This window comes from Diabrotica undecimpunctata, chromosome 10 (assembly GCF_040954645.1).
Source record: "Diabrotica undecimpunctata isolate CICGRU chromosome 10, icDiaUnde3, whole genome shotgun sequence".
NCBI classification, from domain to species: Eukaryota; Metazoa; Arthropoda; class Insecta; order Coleoptera; family Chrysomelidae; genus Diabrotica; species Diabrotica undecimpunctata.
The window spans coordinates 44,488,155-44,504,079 of NC_092812.1; the positions used below are offsets into that span (position 1 = coordinate 44,488,155).

General features: G+C 32.9%; 1 protein-coding gene across 9 annotated transcripts in view; it reads left to right on the top strand.

The window, feature by feature from the left end:
* The window catches only part of tgo (Aryl hydrocarbon receptor nuclear translocator homolog tgo), a 211,999-nt gene extending 200,240 nt beyond the window's left edge, over positions 1–11,759 (top strand). For 8 of the 9 annotated variants that reach the window (XM_072545425.1, XM_072545424.1, XM_072545429.1 and 5 more), the window contains 3 exons: positions 598–897; positions 1,002–1,485; positions 5,706–11,759. In XM_072545425.1, the coding sequence (XP_072401526.1) occupies positions 598–897; positions 1,002–1,485; positions 5,706–6,060 (1,139 nt within the window). In that variant the 3' untranslated portion in view covers positions 6,061–11,759. The remainder of the gene's footprint in view (positions 1–597; positions 898–1,001; positions 1,486–5,705) is intronic. The other variant, XM_072545423.1, reaches the window with a different exon arrangement.
* The last annotated feature ends 4,166 nt before the right edge of the window (positions 11,760–15,925 follow it).

Genomic DNA, 15,925 nt, shown 5'->3' on the forward strand with positions numbered 1-15,925 from the left:
CATGATAATAGAGCAGAATATTAGGTTTATCTGCAGCTAACTTTGAGGTAAGGCATCACCGAAATAGTTAATGTAGTTGCGTCATCTGTCAGCTGCCAACCACTGTCAAATCCAATGCATACCTTGTAGATAAGTAAATGATATGTGACACACCTGTGAAAGTCCTAAGTTCTCAATATTAATTTTGTACTTTAAATCAACTTACAAGTTTGAAAATAGTTTTATTTTCGTTGTAAGTATGACCCTGGTTATTGTCTATTTCTTAACTAATTATGAGAAAGTTTTTGTTAGTAAACGTCAATGTAATTTATGAACTGTAGAATATTAGGTGGGGCTATCAAACAATTAGTCATATTGACAAAGCAATAACATTGATTGTTCCACATATTGCACAAAGAAACGTAGTAAAAACGAAATAATACCTTTATTATTACAAAGTGATTATTTTTTGTAAATTTTTCTCGTATATAGTTTTAGAATTCGTATGTTTCTTCTTGGGCAATAACAGACATGTTTTTAAATGAAAAACCTTAAGATTTTCATACGAAACTGTTCTGGTTTTAATTATAAGGAAAACTAACTTGGAAAAATTATCAGATATGTTCCCAGGTGTCCAACTAGACCGTCAGTCCGAGGACGAAATTCACGCATCCCACTGTTGCCTGGTAGCCATTGGAAGGCTGCAAGTAACATCAACACCCAACACAAGCGACATGTCTGGATCAAATAGCAACGCGGAGTTCGTGTCAAGGCATTCCATGGATGGGAAGTTTACTTTCCTGGACCAGCGAGTTATGGGTTTGTTAGGATATTCTACTACTGAACTTTTGGGTAAAAGCTGTTTCGACTTTTTCCATCCAGAAGATCAAACTCATATGAAGGATAGCTTTGAACAAGGTAATATATTTTTCATTTTAAAAGTATTACAGTCGTTATCTTTCTATATGTTTAATGTTTTGTTTAATATGTATGTAATTAATATCATTTTTTGTTTATTTTAGTGCTAAAGTTAAAGGGACAAGTGTTGTCAGTAATGTACAGATTTCGAGCCAAGAATAGGGAATGGGTGTGGCTTCGAACTAGCGCCTTCGCTTTTCTGAATCCGTACACCGACGACGTGGAATACATCGTATGTACAAACACGACAGCAAAATCTGTGCACACACCCAACGAAGCCCCAACTGAGGCTCCAGAGCAAGTTAGCTACCAACAACCTGGACTAGATTATAGTTTGCAAAGGCGCGATCCTATTTACTCCCACATGCTTCCCACTACCCATATCCAAAATGAGTACCTGCCCATGTCAACCACAACGAGTCCAGATGATTCCCGATACCCAAGACTACTTGCTGACCCCCAACAGGCTACTAGACCCAGTAGTGTGCAAAATGTTTACTCAACTTACGAACCTACTCCATCTCCCATAGCATATGGATCTCCTTCCCAAGCTAGTGCGAGCAGTAGTAACGCTAGTGTGTTAGCTAGGTAAGAAAACGAAGAACACCGTACTTATTAATATGATGATATTAATGTAAGTGTAGAACCACCTAAAATTTTTAATATGTTCAAAACACTAGTTTACTTCACCAAACTTACCTCATTTTTTCTCTTGTAGCATTCAAAAATTCTAAAATTGGCAATTTATGTACTCTACAACTTATGTCCATAAATTCCCTAGCTATATTAAGCAACTTGGTTTACATTTGACTAACATGCTTTATTGATGGCAATTTTTTGATAAAATTGACACGATTATAAATCGAATACATATGCTGCTTAAGAAAAAGCAAAAAACAATACTGAGTTATACCAATAGTAAGCCCTGCTGAGAACTTTTTATATCCAATTTAAAATATACAGGTCCATAGCCAGTCACAATATGAATACAGATTTTCATGCCACAATTTATGGCAATATTCAATAAATACATTATATAACAATTATAAATACTGTTGTGATTGTATACAATTAGGGAGGTAGTGATGTGTCAATTATTAGGGCACATAAACTTAAAAGATGTTGGGGAGAGTTGGACAAAACGGGAAAGATAACGTTATTTAACTCATAACTATTTGACTATGCTATTGATAGCATTCTTCTTAACTATAACTTTTTCATAGATCACTTCCTATGTATAAGTATAGTTACGCCTAAATAGTTTGACGATAACATTGAAAAAGTCAATTTTTTTAAAAATGGCAAAGTATCCCGTTTTGTCCACTTGGTCGGGTAAAACGGGATGGTTTTTGAATGTGAATAAAGACGATATTGAAGTTAAATATATTGACTTAAAAAATAAAAAATTATTCATATAACATTAATATTAAATAAATTTATAGTTTAAAACCAACAAAAAGCGCATGAGTGTAGCTCACCATCATTCTCTACCCCGGCGAAAGCTTCGTGATCCCAAAGTGGACATTGCTCACACATTACCCAACCATCATCTGATTTTAATTTGGAATACAGTCCCGAGCAATAAATGCAAACTTTGTCTTCGTCTTCATAATCTGAACTGCCATCCCTTTTGTTTCTTTCTTTTTTTCTTTTCTTGGATTTGGAACATATTTCTTATTTTTTCCTTTGCCTTTCCAATTTTGTTTTTCTTTCAAATTTAGTTTTGGTTTCTTGAAGGGGTGTTTACCTATAGACCTCTCCAGTTCTTCTTTATAAGGTGTTGAGGTTAACACAGCTGTTTTTCCTCTCCTTTTATCATTAGGGTTAATTTTTCTTCCTGCGTGAGGAAGGGCAACTAGTTCTTTGGGAGTGACTTGAAATTTATTGACAGAGTACGAACAAGAGGGTATCGCATTAGCATAGAACTTGTTGCAAAAAAGAGGAGGAGGAGTAATATAACAATTTTAGGAGATTTTTGTGGTATAAAAATATCTGAAGGCAATGTTTATGGAGAATTCTCATTTTCTGCATCACCATCAACTTGGTTTTGTGATAATGGTGGTGTAAGAGGTGGAGAGTGCCGATTATTTTCTAAAACGGGACCAATCATCGGATCGTTCATCGGTATTTCTGTGGTTTCAGCTGGTTCAAATATCCAGTCTTCAAAAATTTCCGGATTGAGAGTTTGAATGCCAGTCTTTCTAAACCCATTCACAGCGGTTTGGACGCTAGCAGCTTTCATATATGCGCTTCCGAAAAGTTTTCCTATTTGGGAGACTGTGGTTGGTCGACCTGGATGTTGCTGCATCTATTTTTGAACTTCTGACGTATAATAAGTGCTGAGGGGTGACATGAAACTGACGTCCAGAGGCTGCAATCGATGCGTGGTATGCGGAGGGAAGCACAACATTAAAACACCAATATCTCTAGCTTTTTCCATGACGTCAATATTTTTTGTGTGGGTCCTATGTCCGTCCAAAAGTAAAAGAACAGGATGTTTTTTGGAGGGTTTTGAAAACTCAATAAAAATGACTAAACCAATTAGAAAAAATTTATTTTTGCATCCATCCTGACGAATTATAGAAAGCTTTACTGCCAGGTGGAGCATCATTTAGCAGCTCAGGTTTTGATCTGGACCTGGGAAAAATAAAAGTAGGCGGCATAAATACACCAGAAGCACACATGCAAATTTCAACAGTAACAAGAATACCACGTTCAGCTGAAGATATACACTCAACTTGCCTTTTCCCACGTAATGACAAACATTTCGATCTTTTCTTTGGCACAGTCATTACACCCGTTTCGTTAACGTTGTAAATCCGTTCGGGTGGTATTTTATATTTTTCAAGCACGCCAGTAAGCAAGGAAAAATAATTTTTTACGGCAGGCCTATTAAAACTCATGGCCTAGCTAGAGATGTTGGCTCAGGGGTACGAAGTTTAACGGTTGGATGTCTTTTTAGAAAGCTGTATAACCAAGCTTTACCAGCCATTTTTTTGTCTCAATTTAAATGGATTATCATCTAATCCATTGCGTTGAGCTAACTGAAAAGCCAAACTTCGGGTCAATCAAAGTAAAACCAAATAGTCGTGTTCCATTAACAAAATGTATTCCTCCAACTCCTCCTCTTTTTTATTTTTTTTTACTTTGGCTTCAATAGTTGTTCGAGGTACCCCAAATTCTTTAGAAGCACTTCCACTGCTTGGCGCATACTTTCCTCATTCCAAGACTGCCGATCACTTTTTCTTTTATAATTTCCCATCTTTTAATAACCCTAAAAATAATAAATTTAATATGCTTGTTAAAAAGTATCTACGTTTTGGTTGGACAAAACGCGATAGTATCCAGTTTTACCCAATCACTCGATATCCTATTTTACCCAACTAAACACTGAATAATGTTTTGAAATTTTTTAACAAAAAAACAGTTATCATAATCACAAAATCGCAAAACACACTCATATTACATAGAGAAACATAAAAAATACTATTATTAATAAAAATTGAAAAAAGGTCTAATATGGAATTAAATATAATTATTTTATTAATTTAATCCATAAATGATAATATTTAAATGATAATCACCACTTAAATAAAGGGGAAACCAAAAATCGTTATTGTCACATTCAAATAAGGTTATGTGCTTAAATTATAAAAAAAAAGGCTTTCTGCTGAAACAGCTGTAGTGTTAATAAATTATAATAAATTTTGTTGAAAAAAAGTGTTAAAAACAAAAGTTTTCAGTGTTTTATTGTTATATAAAAAATCACGGAAATGCATTTTTTTCGAATTTAGAGTATGTGTCAGTCTGAAAATGGCCAACATGACCCTGCTATTAGAAAAAACGGAAAAAAAATAGATGAAAAATCGTTCTTCATTCTCATGTAGTTGAGGTTACGTTCTAAAAACATCTGAAAAATATCAAAAAAAGAGAGTTTGTCGTATTTTGAGTATGTTTTGGTCTGAAAATGGCAAACCTGATCGCGTTATTAGAAATAACAAAAAAATATATATCAATAAACGTTATTTATTGACATAGTGTTGAGTTTATGTGCTAAAAACATGGAGAAACCCAAAAAATTATGATATTTTCTAATTTTGAGGATGTTCTGGAGCAAAAATGGCAAATCTAACCCCTCCATTTAAAAGCGCGGAAAAATACAAAATAACCTATTTTTTTTTAATTCTAATATTTTTCCTGATTTCAATTTTTATTCAAAAATCTTAAAAAAATTTAGTGTTTTTGGGCATTTGGACAAAGATCGATCAAGAAAATTTTTGACCCCTGCGACCACCTAGGGAGCTAAAGAGGTTTATAAATATGTACTTTCCATTACCTAATCTCAAATAAGAATCCAGCTGAGTGCAGATTTTACCATCTTATCCCGCTATAGCCATTGTTCAATTTATTCTTTTAAATGCTCCTATACATATATTTCACAATTTCATTCTTGGATGTTAGAATCTATCAAATCTGTATTAGCAGTTATTGAAGTAAATGCTTTCTCAGAGGTAGTCACTTTACGTTCACGAGGTGTTCTTTACGTTGCAAAAGCTTAAACGTGTTATAACTTAAAGTGTAAGTATTTGTCTTAAATTTGGGTGTTAAAGAAAACACAAAACTGTAAACAAGTTACATTTTTGTGTTTGAATTCTTGTAAGGCAGTGACTGACCCACCATCCAAAGGAAGGCTTACTGCATAGCCTGCTCTAATTACCATTTTTTTTCTATCTCTCTGTATGATATATGTATGATATGCGGATGTTAATCTTTGTGCTTTGTTAATGTTTAATTTATACCGATTTTAGGTTAACTAAAGGAAGCACAACAAGCCCAACTCCAGCAGCAGCGGCTTGGACTTTAAGGCAGCCGCAGCAAGCTCCAGATGGCTACCAATACAGCCAGCCCAGTCCACGGTCACCAGGTCCAACTTACACTCAATTGAGTGGCGGAAGATCAGGAGCCAGTGCTGCCGCAACTGCTTACCAATGGACTAACTGGCAGAACTCAGCACAGGCATCAGAAGGGGGTCCCGGAGCATCCGGTTCAGGGCCGCCACCCCAGCCGCAACCTCATGAACTTTCAGATATGCTACAGATGTTAGACCAAGGAGGTGCTGCGTCGTTTGAGGACCTCACAATGTTTAATACAACATTCGAGTAGAATAATATATTTTTGTACAAATGAGATTCGAGTAATGAGTAAGCTGTGGAAGTGCTAGTTTGTAGAGGGGAGAAGTAGACAATTTGGAACATTAATTTAGGCAAACAATTAACAGTACAGCCTTTTGGCTCTCAGCAACTCTTAAAATTCTATTAAGAAGACTAGATTAAGGATTCCTTTCTATATATTTTGTCATTTCAAACTGTAAATTAAAAACGCAGCAGACTCCATTCGTAGGTACTGTGGTCTTTTAATTCCAGTATACCTCTTATGTTTCTTCTCATTCCAATCTGGAAGCCTAAAACATCAAATAAATCATTTATGCTATAATTTGTAGTTTATGCCACGAAATATGAGGTTCCGCAAAGATCATTATTAAAAACATATGTTTTCTACATGTTTGCTGTTTTTTGATCCATATTCGAATTGGTACTTCCCGGATTAATCATTATCCGATCAGTGTAAAGCGAAACCATATATGATATAAGTGACACTTAGTGGGGTAAGTGAAGCGTGTGTGTCTTATTTAACCAGGGTTGTTGAAGAACTGAACTAAACAGCTCAACATAAACTTCGGTGAATCAACGAGACTCGTTTGTTATTTCTAACTGTTGTGACGTCCAAAATTGTATAGCTTAAGATTTGGCAAACTGCTATATTACTCTTAATTCAGATGCCTACACACTGGTCGTAATTTTCTACCAAGTATCGTATTTACGTATTAAATTTTATGTTTGTGAAAAACCACGTAGTATTTTATTCTTGCTACAAATGCTTTAGCCAAATTAGTGTAATTATGATTAATTATATAATTTTATTTATTAAGTGATGTACCTAGATTGTTAAAGGTGGTAATACTGGTATTGATTTAATTGAACTTAACTAATTAATTAAAAGTTTTTAATTTTTTAGTCTATAATTGATTTATATTGTATTGAAGATTGATTTATATTGCATTGAAGATTGATTTATATTGCATTGAAGATTGATTTATATTGTATTGAAGATTGATTTATATTGCATTGAAGATTGATTTATATTGTATTGATGATTGATTTATATTGTATTGATGATTGATTTATATTGTATTGAAGATTCATTTGCTGCCGTCGCAGAAAAGCTTGCATTTTTATATTTTTCTCCGCGTTTTGTAGTTGTCCTACCATTTCTATCATTCCTACATTCATACCCTTCTCCTACATTTAATGATGTTTTATTAGCTATTGGAAGTTAGTATTTACGTTTTCGCTCGTTTCTATCAGTCTTCGTGTGAGTTTAGTGTTTAATTCAGCTGTGTATATTACAGGCTATTTTTACGACTGCTATGGTCGTTTTTCCACATTCAGTAGTGTATACAGCCCCCTTTCACTTTGCCATGTATTGGTATTTTAAATCTTACATGCTGCATAGTTATTATTTACTCTAGGATGTCTGGTTTACTTTTTTATCTATATTATCTATACACACTGCTGCTGTTGCTTAAATCTTATTTAGTGGGTAAATCTTCCAATTTGTCAGTTTATACTGTAGACCAGGGCAGATCTGTTTTGAAATGAGAGGTGGCATTCGGATTTTTGCAGAAGATTTTGCAATCTATTTTTTTTAATTCAATTTTTTTAAATCTTGCACAATAAAAACTAGACCATATAGAAGTTTGTCAATTTTTTACTTATAAAAATTACTGTATAGTGTAACGTACTATGCAATTGAAATCTCGACCTATTTGAGAAGGAGGTTAATTAATATTTCTGAAGTTATCACACAACTTTTTCTGCAAACATTCGTATGCCACCTCTCACCATATTGGTATGGTCTACCATAAACTCACCTTTTTAACGACATATTATCAAACGCCACTCAATATGCAACACAATACACTTTAGTATTCAATAAATATATTATAAAATGTAAGCTTTTTAACCAATAAACACACCTGTGTGTAGCCATCTCATTCTTAATATTGTGAAGTAGTCTGTATACTCAGTTTTATAATTTTTTATGAAAAAATACGTAACTATTTTACAAATAGCACCATGCATCTTAAAAACTAAATTCAGTACTGAATAAATCCTCCATTTTTCTTTTTATTGCATTTATTAGACGTACAAATGTTCATTTTCTGGAAGTGGTCCTTCCAACTTTTCCGGGGTTAAAATGTTATAGTTATTTTAGATTTCAGTGCCTTTTTAAAAAGTAACAGTTTCATTTTACTGTTCAATGTATGTTGTCAAGCCAGTTGTACTAAAAGGTTCGAGTTTACTTCTTTGATTGACAAAATTTAATAGAACAATTATTTAACTGGTTGGATAGATTTAAATGTACTGAATTTATAATATTTTATAGTATTGTAGTTAATAAGACTCAACACGCCTTTTTTAAATTGAAATAGGCAACTTTTTAAACAAATAGTGAATTCAACATATCACCTGTTCTTGTCTTTCAGTTAGTTTTTAGTCCTATCCTGCTTTTATGGCAAAAGCATTATTTTATCTGCCGCAAATTGCAAAATAGACGTTAATATTTATGTAGAGCTTTGGCAGATAAAAATTTAAAATCATAGCGAAGTTATTTTTATATCTTTTAAAACATGTAGCATTTCTCATGACATTAGAAGTACTAAATGACATGATAACTTTATCAGCCGCATACCTAATAATTGGGTCTGAATTTTGTATAATATTCCACTTATAGTCTTAGATTCCACTGCAGGATCACTACGTTCATAACGTAGTTAATCAAACTAACATTTTTACATCCATTTAAAATTAGGAGAATACATTGATAATAGGCTGCCAGTCAAAAAGTGGCCGCAAATATTTTTAATTTAATTAATAGTAAAATTAATTTTTGAGCAAAAATTTTATTTCTTTCATTTATTTTTATATAAAATACGCTGCTCATGGCGTATAATAATCAGCTGGTAAACAAAAGTGAAGTCTATAACCTGTCTATCAAAAGTTCACACCTCTACCACTAACAGGTACTAAAAATGCTTTGAAAAAGGTAGACGAAACACCAATAATATTAAAAACGTGATTCTTGATTGAGCTACAAAATAACCAGTTTTTGTTCTAACAACTAATGAGAGTACCCTTCGAAAACTAAACAACACCTCCTGATCACGAAAGTATTACACTTGTGGTCATTCAGATACAAGAAAGGAAACATAAAACACAGTCTGCTACTGAGACTAAAATTAGTCGGATCTTCTCAACTAAGTCTGACTCACCAATAGGTACAATATCGCTACCAGTACGAAAAACGACAGACACACAGAACTAATGGACAAGAGATAAAGAAAAATCAGCATTATTTGCTGAACGTTTAGCAACAGTATTCCAACCACACAACAATGAAGAAGATCAAGAAATTATTAATTATTTAAATTCAGAACAACCATCAGTAACGCCAATAATACTAACAACGTCAAAAGAACTTAAAGAAGAAATCTTAAGTCTACATATCAAGTCACCAGAAATTGACCTAATAACACCAAAAATGCTGAAAGAATTGCTCAAAAAGAAATACTTCCCAAAACCAAGAAAGGGTCCCAGTGAAGTATCATCTTATAGACCTATCAGTCTGTTATCAACAATCTCCAAATTACTAGAAAAACTTTTAATAAAAATAATAGATCCAGACTTTACAGGCGCAGACTGGATACCAAATTATCAGTTTGGATTTCGACAAGAACACTCAACTATCCAGCGATCCCACCGAATAACTCATAAAATCAACTCTGCGATAGAAGAAAAGGAATATCGCCCAATAGTGTCCCTAGATGTAAGTCAAGATTGTGATAAGGTTTGGCATAAAGGACTTTTTTTTTATAAAATTAAACAAATATTACCACCATTATTTCGAATACTTACATCATACTTGGAAAACCGATAATTCAGAACAAAAATGAAGAAATATCCAAAATGCATCCCATTAAGGCGGGAATTCGGCAAAGCAGCGTCCTGGGACCTCTATTATATTATACACTTCTGATCTACCAACTTCAAATAACGTAACAATTGGCACATTTTCAGATGACACAGCAGTACTCAAGTCATAAACACATCAACATAGCTACACAACAACTCCAAGACTACTATTATGAGCTTGAAAACTGGCTGGAACAATGGAAAATATAAATAAATTAAACCAAGTCAACCCACATAACTTTCACTTTACGACGAGAAACACCACCACCTATATGTCAACAATGAGGAAATACCCAGGACTAAGACAACCAAAAACCTTAAACTAGACCTGGATCAAACCTTGTGTTGGAAGGAACACATCAGTAAAAAAAGAAAACAAATACAACTAAGACAAAAATAAATCAATTAGTTAATTGGAAAAAACTCTGTCAATAAATAATACAATTTTAATTTATATAACAGTTATCAAACCAAGATGGACATATGACAGAGAGCTGTGGGGCTGTAGTAGTAAATCCAATATTGCTATAATGGAAAGATGTCGATCAAAAATCGTAAGAGCAATTGTGGATGTATCCTGGTACGTAACCATCCAAAGAATCTATGTGGATCTCAACATCTCAACAGTAAAAGAAGTAATCCAGCAAAAGAAATCACAATACATTCAAAAAGTGAACATACACACACAGACACACTCCAATCCTTAATTTCCGCAATGCCTCAACATCAAGTTATGAGAAAACTAAAGCTACGTTGGCCAACAGACCAGTAACATGGACACGTGACCCGTTCACTGGAGGGGAGCACATCACGCCAGAATCAAGGGACAGGACCTATAAACTCATCACATTCACTTAAAGAATACACTTTTTATTTTGATTGTTAATTTATTAGTTATAATAATAATAAAAAAAATGACTAGCAACATATCAATGTATTTTCCTAATATTAAATATATGTAAAAATGTGAGTTTAATGATTCCACTGCAGGATCACTACGTTATGAACGTAGTGATCCTGCAGTGGAATTTTGTACTATTATATGTAATTTAGTATCATTGCATCAATGAGAAACATAAAAATAGTGTAAATAAACTCAGTCTTACTTCCGTTTTACACTTTTATCACATTTGTTCTATTTTCACGTTTTTTAATCCTCATAAGAACGTATTATAAAAGTGTTTTTATATATTTTACCTAATATTTATTACCTTGATACTCTTACATCCTTCCTTTCGATCTAGTAGAAAGCACTCTAGTTCTGTAGTAATTACGCAAAATACTTTTGTTGTTTCCTGTTCATTTGCTTTTTCAATACTATTCACTTTTCTTTTGTTGTCTTTCTCTGTTATGCGTAGTTGTTTAAACTGTTATTACATATTATACCTTTATACCATAAATTATGCATTTAAATTGTGGCATTTATAATTTTAATTGAAATTTTGCATTTTGCGGTCGTAATTATTAGTAAATAATATTAAGATATGTGGTGTTATTTCACTCATTTTATCCATACAGATATTAAACCGCCTTGTGCTTTGCAATGTGGTACAAACTGATATACACTGTGTGAAGTACAATTCCTAATATTAGCGATGTTTCAGTTTAATTTTTTATAACTTAACAGTCAATATTTTTGTAGATTTTTAATTTATACCTTTTCTGTAAAAAAATAAAGCACATTTATTATATCGTTTTGAAGGATTTTAGAAAATTTAAATAATTATATTTTATTGCTATTAAAAAGTCAATAAATTCTTTTAAGAATTATATTACTTTTTTAATTTTCTAGATTACATAGAAGGATCACATACATATATGCCAGAAATTATATCATTAGCAAAATAAAGAAATCGATAAATAAACGACAACTGAAGTGCGTAGATCTATGTAAAGTAATGAAAGAAACCAAGAACGTAATATCAAATATCGGAATGATTAATAGGAACAAAGAAACGCAAGATAGGGTGGCCAAAAGAAAAGGCGAATTAAAAGATAACATTCAACATGGGCATTATATGACCCTTTCTCTCAATCTTTCCAGTATTGAGTAAGCAGCAGATTCGGCGTTGAACGTGCACTAACCATCCTAGATATTCTGTTATGCTACCCTAAGTTTTAAACCTTTTTCTTTAAGGATTTCACTTCTTTGTTCCAGTTTTTGGACTTCAAATATTTTATACTTCAGTATTTCTAAATAGTGAACTACATAGATATCTGGGAGTGGGTTTTATGGTGTAAAGAATAAATAGAAATAATAACAGACTTTCCAGAAATTAATGACAGATCGTATAAAAAATACCAAAACATGATTTAAAAAGAAATCTCGGAGTCCTGAATGCAAAATGGAAAGATAGGATTTATATAAAAAACCGGGCGGTATAAAAGTTTGTCACTGAAGATGGGAGAAAACGAGAATTTGTAGCAGACCATAACCAAAAATAGTCAGTAAACAATTTCTTTTAGTTCTTTTTGAACTTAGACTGGCAAAATGCACTCTTTCCCAGAATTAATTTTTTTTTTCATTTTTTTTAGGTTTTATTTGATTAAAAAATAAGACTAAGCGCAATTTGAAACCGCCATCCCTTTCCCCCACCCTCTACATTCAAAAATTGCACCAAACATCCCAAAAATCCTATGTTTTTTAGGGTTTTGTGAGTTTTCATAGAGAATATATTTGATTTTTTTCGTCAGGTGCGCCACCTTCAAAAACCCAACAACTGTTTTTTTTGTGATTTTTCCAATTTTACAGACTACAAAATAGATCAAATTAAGGTTTTTTTATAGGTTATATATAATTTGAAGTAACTGAGGCTTTTAGGACATTCAAAAATGGGCGAAACTACTTTAAACCCCCAAAAAAAACCCTGTTTTTCAAGCTTTAAGGGATTTTGCGGAGTTAATCACATTAATTGAGATCGGTAAAACCTGATTCGATACGTTTTTCTGATAAATTAACAGCAAAACGAGATCCGCAGCTGAAAAGGGAAGGGGAAGACTTATATACGAAATTTTAGATATTTACCGATCAACGCGAGATCACACACTGTTGTCAGCTCGAAAGAGTATTAGTCGAGCGACCAGATCTCGTGTTGTATTGCATATTTCCTACTCAAAGACTAAAATAATTTGCGGTTACGGTGTTTTGTATTTTAAAAATGTCGCGAGGGCAGCGGTTAGTTGAATTAGTGAAACAAAATTCAAAGATAACAGAATGTAAGTAATGATTATAATTTTTATGTATATTATCAAATAATTCAACAAACTTTATAAATCGATTTTTCCTCTTTTCCGGCAAACTGGGATTAAGGGATCAGAAAAAAACACATGTTTGGAATAACCTGGACCAAGTGCATGTACTAAAACATTAAACAAAATTTTTTTTTTTGTAAAATTTGGCAAAAATTTTCCAAGGGGGTACCCTTGGATTTTTATCAAATTTGGTTAATCGGCTATGTTGGCATCAATTTTGGTCCAAGAGTCAAGCGAATGAACATTTCTTACATAAAATTGGCCGCTCGTTCTTCTGCCATACTCAGAATTTTCCTACATGTAACGGTTCGTGAGAAAAATTTCCACTTGTATGTCTGTATTTGCTGAAAATTTCGTGAAAATTAAAAGTAAATATTTTGTTTGAAATTTGAATTATTTCGATTAAGGGTCACTTGCTGTTAAAAAAAATTAAACATGTGGCTCGAAATTATGCACCGTTTTGCCGGAAAATTGAAAAAACTAGACCATTTAATTTTTATCAAATTTCGTTAATCGGCGATGTTGGCGTCAATTTTAGTCCGAGAGTCAAGCGAATGGACATTTCTTACATAAAATTGGCCGCCCGTTCTTCTGCCATACTCAGAATTTTCCTACATCTAACGGTTCATGAGAAAAATTTCCACTTGTATGTCTGTATTTGCTGGAAATTTCGTGAAAATTAAAAGTAAATATTTTGTTTGAAATTTGAATTATTTCGATTAAGGGTCACTTGCTGTTAAAGAAAATTAAACATGTGGCGCGAAATTATGCACCGTTTTGCCGGAAAATCGAAAAAACTGTAGACCATTGGATTTTTATCAAATTTCTTACATAAAATTGGCCGCCCGTTCTTCTGCCATACTCAGAATTTTCCTACATCTAACGGTTCGTGAGAAAAATTTCCACTTGGATGTCTGTATTTGTTCAAAATTTCGTAAAAATTAAAGTGAATATTTTGTTTAAAATTTGAATTATTTGGATTAAGGGTGACTTGCTGATTAAAAAAATTCCTACATGTGTCTAGAAAATATGCACCGTTTAGCCGGAAAATCGAAAAAAGTGTAGACCATTGGATTTTTATCAAATTTCGTTAATCGGCGATGTTGGCGTCAATTTTGGTCCGAGAGTCAAGCGAATGGACATTTCTTACATAAAATTGGCCTCCCGTTCTTCTGCCATACTCAGAATTTTCCTACATCTAACGGTTCGTGAGAAAAATTTCCACTTGTATGTCTGTATTTGTTCAAAATTTCGTAAAAATTAAAAGTGAATATTTTGTTTAAAATTTGAATTATTTGGATTAAGGGTGACTTGCTGATTAAAAAAATTCATACATGTGTCTAGAAAATATGCACCGTTTTGCCGGAAAATCGAAAAAACTGTAGATTTTTTAAATCGATTTTTCCTCTTTTCCGGTAAACTGGGATTAAGGGATCAGAAAAAAACACATGTTTGGAATAAGCTGGACCAAGTGCATGTACTAAAACATTAAACTAAATTTTTTTTGCAAAATTTGGCAAAAATTTTCCAAGGGGGTACCCTTGGATTTTTATCAAATTTGGTTAATCGGCTATGTTGGCATCAATTTTGGTCCAAGAGTCAAGCGAATGAACATTTCTTACATAAAATTGACCGCTCGTTCTTCTGCCATACTCAGAATTTTCCTACATGTAACGGTTCGTGAGAAAAATTTCCACTTGTATGTCTGTATTTGCTGGAAATTTCGTGAAAATTAAAAGTAATTATTTTGTTTGAAATTTGAATTATTTCGATTAAATTGTAGACCATTGGATTTTTATCAAATTTCGTTAATCGGCGATGTTGGCGTCAATTTTAGTCCGAGAGTCAAGCGAATAGACATTTCTTACATAAAATTGGCCGCCCGTTCTTCTGCCATACTCAGAATTTTCCTACATCTCACGGTTCGTGAGAAAAATTTCCACTTGGATGTCTGTATTTGTTCAAAATTTCGTAAAAATTAAAAGTGAATATTTTGTTTAAAATTTGAATTATTTGGATTAAGGGTGACTTGCTGATTAAAAAAATTCATACATGTGTCTAAAAAATATGCACCGTTTTGCCGAAAAATCAAAAAAAACTGTATGTTTTTTAAATCGATTTTTTCTCTTTTTCGGCAAACTGGGATTAAGGGATCAGAAAAAAACACATGTTTGGAATAAGCTGGACCAAGTGCATGTACTAAAACATTAAACTAATTTTTTTTTTTCTAAAATTTTGGCAAAAATTTCCAAGGGGGTACCCTTGGATTTTTATCAAATTTCTTTAATCGGCTATGTTGGCATCAATTTTGGTCCAAGAGTCAAGCGAATGAACATTTCTTACATAAAATTGGCCGCTCGTTTTTCTGCCATACTCAGAATTTTCCTACATGTAACGGTTCGTGAGAAAAATTTCCACTTGGATGTCTGTATTTGCTGAAAATTTCGTGAAAATTAAAGTGAATATTTTGTTTGAAATTTGAATTATTTTGATTAAGGGTGACTTGCTGATTAAAAATATATTAACATGTGGCTAGAAATGATGAACCGTTTTGCCGGAAAATCGAAAAAACTGTAGACCATTGGATTTTTATCAAATTTCGTTAATGGGCTATATTGGCGTCAATTTTGGTCCGAGAGTCAAGCGAAAACACATTTCCTACATAAAATTGGCCGCTCGTTCTT